General features: G+C 48.9%; 1 protein-coding gene across 1 annotated transcript in view; it reads right to left on the reverse strand.

Moving 5' to 3' along the window:
• The window catches only part of LOC106811618 (muskelin-like), a 26,342-nt gene that overhangs the window by 14,478 nt on the left and 5,948 nt on the right, over window positions 1-5,916 (reverse strand). Inside the window, exons 7-13 of the mRNA XM_014815322.1 lie at window positions 4,255-4,309; window positions 3,649-3,726; window positions 3,393-3,455; window positions 2,750-2,862; window positions 2,073-2,186; window positions 1,483-1,640; window positions 242-317 (exon numbers count right to left, since the gene is read on the reverse strand). Coding sequence (XP_014670808.1) covers window positions 242-317; window positions 1,483-1,640; window positions 2,073-2,186; window positions 2,750-2,862; window positions 3,393-3,455; window positions 3,649-3,726; window positions 4,255-4,309 — 657 coding nt within the window. The remainder of the gene's footprint in view (window positions 1-241; window positions 318-1,482; window positions 1,641-2,072; window positions 2,187-2,749; window positions 2,863-3,392; window positions 3,456-3,648; window positions 3,727-4,254; window positions 4,310-5,916) is intronic.

Genomic DNA, 5,916 nt, shown 5'->3' on the forward strand with positions numbered 1-5,916 from the left:
TTGTGCACGTGCGCGGACGAAGGTTTGTGCACGTGCGCGAACACAGGTTTGTGCACGTGCGCGGACGAAGGTTTGTGCACGTGCGCGTACGAAGGTTTGTACACGTGCGCGAACACAGGTTTGACTGCATGATCGTTCCCTCAGCCGTCGTTCGTTTTCTGTACACTCAAACGCTTCCATCACAGAAAACGACCCGTCGAGTGTACAGCCGACAACGACGACGACCTGACGACCCACCGACCTGTCTCGTCGAGTCAACGGCCGACCCCGAGCGTGAAAATTTTTTATTTTTATTTCCGGGGCTCTTTTTCCAACTCCTTAAAAAATATCGGTGGCTACTTTAATTGTATTTTCCGGGGCTATTTTTCCCACTTCGGGGGCTACTCTTTTCCGGGGCTTTTTGTGACCACTGCAATTTGGTGTGATGCGGTGTCCGGGTATGGTACGTAACTACATGCTATGTAAGGTAGTTTGGGTCTCTTGTACGAGAGAACTTTACGCGTAAAAATATAATTATAGTCTTCTGCATATATATGTGCATGCGATCGCAAACGGCTGGCAAGTCACGCGTACACAATCGCTACATTGCAACTGCGCTGGAGCCGAGACACTAGCTCAGGCATTGCTTGCAGCTGCGGCTGGCCAGTGTAACCAGTGGCAATGCATTGACTTCGAGGCGTGCGATTACGAGGGCGAATTTCGAACCGTTTTCTTTTTAACTGTCGCCCCCGTTATCACATTTTCGGGAGCTTTTTTCGGGAACTTCGGGGTGGGGGGCGATTTCGCGCGCCGCCTCCGTGTAATTTTTCCACTCACCCCGAATATGTAGACCGTGTATGTATGTAAGAAATTGTATCTAAGACTCTGTTCGGCACAGCAGCGCCAGATGGAATGTGATGACGTGTGGGGGGCCTAGAGATCGTGAGAGAGCGGTACGGGGAGCGCGAGGGAAAGGAGAGCGGAAACAGAGTGTGAAGAAGTCAGAAGCACGAATGATATTTCCGAGTGTACGAGTGATATATCGAAATAAATACAATACGTTAAATTGACTACGTCGCAAATTTTCTATGGTAAAATGTGTAAAATTTTTCTTGCCATTTTTTTTACATTAAAAGTAAGAACTAACGGGACTAAACGTATCGTCAAATTCTTACCTGATAAGATTGTTTCTCAACTAGTTAAAAATCCAAAAAACCTGGACGATTTGATATTGTGTTCCCGACATTAATTGCTTGCTATGGGCTATGTATGAGTCACGAGTGTTTGTTCACATCGAACAATATAGTAAAATAAGAAATATAATGCAGCAATTTAACCATAAAAAGTGAAAAAATTTACGGTGACGTAATCACTTATTCACAATATTTCTACGTATGTGTTGTCGATGGATATTGAGTGAGTTTCCGCAACAGCGCGCTCTCACCTCGTCAGGATGCGGCCGCCGAACACGTAGATCATCTGTCAGCAACAGCGCGCTCTCACCTCGTCAGGATGCGGCCGCCGAACACGTAGATCATCTGTCGTTCGGCGTCCATGACGATCTGGTGGTCGAAGATGAGCCGCGGCCCGCCAAGCGACGCCGTGTCGTCCGTCACGAGCGTCCACTTGTTCGAGTCGATGTCGTACATGTAGAAGTCGCTCTGCGAAAAGCGCGAGGCGGCGGCGTCAGTCTAGCGCGACGCGAGCGGTCCCCGGACAAGTGCCCCCGTCCCTTCCTCTCCTCGTCCTACATTAGCCTATTTGAGGGGTGAGTGTGCCCTCTCACCCTTTCCTGTCTATTTTGAGCCTATTATTCTCCTTCTCCGTCAGCATGCTCATCTCCTTTCATCTCCTCCAAGGCACCTAGCCTTTGCTCTCCTCCCCCATCTGCCCATGACTCACACTGCCGAATGCACGCGCTGCACCTTTGCGAAGTCGAAAACCCACCTGTCGCGTACACACACTATTTATTCAAGATTTTAGTCTTCGGACACCTATTCTAAAGCGCCACCGCCGCGAATCTTTTTCGCCGGCGAGCGACCATCTGCACGCTCGATCTAGCGGGGGCCGGCGGTGTCGTCGCGAAAGCTCACTTTCAGATTGGCTCCCGTTCGCATCGACGACTCCAGGTACCGGCCCAGCACGAAGATTCGTCTCCGCTCGCAGTCCAGGCACATCTTGTGGCAGGATCGCGCGCTCGGGCCCCCCTGAATAGCAAGCAAAAGTGCACACGTAGTAAAAGTACAAACCTGTGTTCAATGTACCAACAATTGCCTGCACACAACCCGCAACTCTAGTATTCCCTGCGAGAGGCAGTTACACGGTGACAACGTCTCTACGGAACGGTCACCTGTTTATAAATGACACATTCCGGGTTTCTATCTATAGGCAGTTACACAGTGACACCGGCTCTACGCAACAGTCACCTGTTTATAAAGAACACATTCCGGGTTTCTATCTATAGGCAGTTACACAGTGACACCGGCTCTACGGAACGGTCACCTGTTTATAAAGAACACATTCCGGGTTTCTATCTATAGGCAGTTACACAGTGACACCGGCTCTACGGAACGGTCACCTGTTTATAAAGAACACTTTGTGTTTCCCTGCGAGTGACGTTTTCATACGGGTTTTATCGTACAACGCATATCTCGCAGCGGCCTCCACTACCGACAACCACACCTCTTGCTTTCTCAGTCCGCATGCCTCGTCGCTGGCAGGCGCACACAAAACTCGCCCCGATTGCGTAAAAAAACGTCGTCTCCCTCACCTCCGACTCGGTGTTGAACGACAGGCAGGTCCACTCGCCGGACGAGATTTGAAACGACCAGAAGTCGGCGAGGTCCTGCGTGCCGTCCCAGCCTCCGAACAAATAGATCGTCTCTGTAACAGACGCGCAACGGGATAAAAATTACAAACTCGCCAACGTTTTAGCCAGCGAGCCGTGCAGCCGTGATTTGCACGGTCAGTTTTGAAACTGCATGGCCAAAAATGTGTAGCACAACCTACGGCAGTCTTGGCTGACAGCTGAGACACACGTACAAAAAAATTGCACTCCCAAATATTTTTTCTGTACTCCCACAATACTCATTCCTGGCTAATACCCTGAACGTCGCGCGAGCGGATCGACAGACGCCACGACTCGGCCAAATCCACGAGCGCGCGAGTGCGTTCTCGGGAAATAATTGCGGAAACCTTACCGGTTCCGGATTTCGAAAGATTTCGACTTCTTTTATAGAAATCCGTCAAAATTAATATACGCGAAAGTCTGCAGGAAATAGGCTATAATTCCTATAGTGAAAGCCAGGCCCATGCAGGTTACCAGCACCGGACTAGGGTATAAGCTGCTATTTCCAATACTGATGACAGAACAGATTCTACATCGTGCTAGAGATCTGAATGGCAAACCATACCTGTGTAGACATCAATAACCATCTGGTGACCTCCCCTCATACCAGGCTTGTAGTCAGTGCCATCTGCGGACAGCGAAACGCGAAAACCAATGAAAATTACGAAACATCTAGTAAAATTCAGACTTCTGAATTCTCGATTCGAAAAAATTCAAAGATTTCCGCAGCATTCGTACGATACGGGCCAACGCGTGATCGCGAGACTTTTACCAGACGTATGATGCGCCCGCGCACACTGACACGTGACGCGGGCACGTACCGTTGTGGGTGACCGCAGTGATGGGCGTCCATTTTGCTTTGTAGTCCTGTTGACTGATAAAGTGAGTGAATCGTCCATCTGTTACAAACACACAATGAAATATTATCACCACAGATCAGACACAGACGAAATCTTCCCGACGCGGTTTCAAGTGACGGTACACGTGACACTAGAAACCGACTGCGAGAGAGATAACACCGGTCCATATGAGCGCTAATTGTAAATTCCACTAACGACGTTCACGCTATCGAACCCGGGACGCTTCACGACCGGGTAATAGTAGACGTCCCACTAACAGTTAATCACAACCAGGGTTAAACACGGGAGTCCAACGAACTCCCTACCCTCAAAAAGAGAGAGTCCGCAGTCTAAAGTTCAAAATTAAAGATATTAACAATAACGCATGTGCTCATTTTTAAGATTCCTGCGGTTTCACGTCTGCCCAATTTTCTTTGGACATTAGCTGAAAAAATACGGTAATTATGGTATGGCACAATTTTCAGGGAGTCACACGGACTCCAGCATATGTCAAATCAGGAAGTCCGACAGCAAATCAGGGAGTATTTGACTCCGGACTCCCGTTAATTTCGCACCCTGGCGACATACCGCGAGCTGCCTTCTCCATGACTCTCTCGCACGCATCGTAGTCCCCGCGTAGCACCTACGGTGACAAAAACAAACACGTCATTAGCCACATCTGTTACAGCAGTCGTTACGAGAACAAGAATAACAAGCAGGTAGCATGCAACGTGTTTGTAGTCGGGTGCGTTTGCATGGTTAATACAGGACTGAAAATTTTCCCAAGGACTTTTCAAGGACATTTTATCGGAAATTCAAGGACATTTTCATGAAATTCAAGGACTTTTCAAGCACAAAATCAACATTTACTAAATTCAAGTACTTTTCAAGGACTCCCTTCAAATTCAAGGACTTTTCAAGGACTGTGCGAACCATGGTTTGACACTTACCGACGGCACGTTTCACGCACGAATTGGTTTTGTAACTGAATATCTACCAGCATGTTTCTAAAATTGTACAAGTAAGTCCTAGATTTTCTAAGTCCCAACACCATCTGAGACATGTAAGATATGCCTGGAATGGGCCGCCTATAAACCGAACATCACAGAAAACCGAACTAAATGAACCCCAAACAAAGGTGGTCGGTATCGGGAGAGTTGACCGCATCATCTAATTGTAACTCTGTTAACCAGCAGCTGGCACCTATGACTCTATATGCCTCAATCGAATCTCACGTTAAACAGGACAAGTTCCAATACCATCTGGGATATGTAACACATGCCTGGAATAGGCCCCTTCTATAAACCAGACTTCATCGAAACAAATGGTCGATAGCGAATGTGGTCAGTATTGGGAGAGTGTACCACATCGTAACTGTGTGACAAGCAGCTGGCACCAATGACCAATGCTATCACCCATGCTATCACCCATGCTATCACCCACGTGCTTCTCTCACCAGTAGTCTATGCCCCATGCTATCACCCATGCTATCACCCATGCTATCACCCACGTGCTTCTCTCACCAGTAGTCTATGCCCCATGCTATCACCCACGTGTTTCTCTCACCAGTAGACTATGCCTCATGCTATCACCCACGTGCGTCTCTCACCAGTAGTCTATGCCCCATGCTATCACCCACGTGTGTCTCTCACCAGTAGTCTATGCCCCATGCTATCACCCATGGGGCATAGCCTACTGGTGAGAGAAGCACCTGGGTGATAGCATGGGGCACAGCCTACTGGTAAGAGAAGCATGTGGGTGATAGCATGGGGCATAGACTACTGGTAAGAGACGCACGTGGGTTATAGCCTGGGGCATAGACTACTGGTGAGAGACGCACGTGGGTGATAGCATGGGGCATAGACTACTGGTGAGAGAAGCACGTGGGTGATAGCATGGGGCATAGCCTACTGGTGAGAGAAGCACGTTGCTATCACCCACGTGCTTCTCTTACCAGTAGGCTATGCCCAATGCTATCACCCCCATGCTTCTCTCACCAGTAGTCTATGCCCCATGCTATCACCCACATGCTTCTCTTACCAGTAGGCTATGCCCCATGCTATCACCCACGTGCTTCTCTCACCAGTAGGCTGTGCCCCCTGCTATCAATCACCCAGGTGCTTCTCTCACCAGTAGGTTATGCCCCATGCTATCACCTAGGTGCTTCTCTCACCAGTAGGTTATGCCCCATGCTATCACCCAGGTGCTTCTCTCACCAGTAGTCTATGTCCAATGCTATCACCCACGTGC

The sequence above is a fragment of the Priapulus caudatus genome, unplaced genomic scaffold (genome assembly GCF_000485595.1).
Source record: "Priapulus caudatus unplaced genomic scaffold, Priapulus_caudatus-5.0.1 Scaffold557, whole genome shotgun sequence".
Taxonomy (NCBI): Eukaryota; Metazoa; Priapulida; class Priapulimorpha; order Priapulimorphida; family Priapulidae; genus Priapulus; species Priapulus caudatus.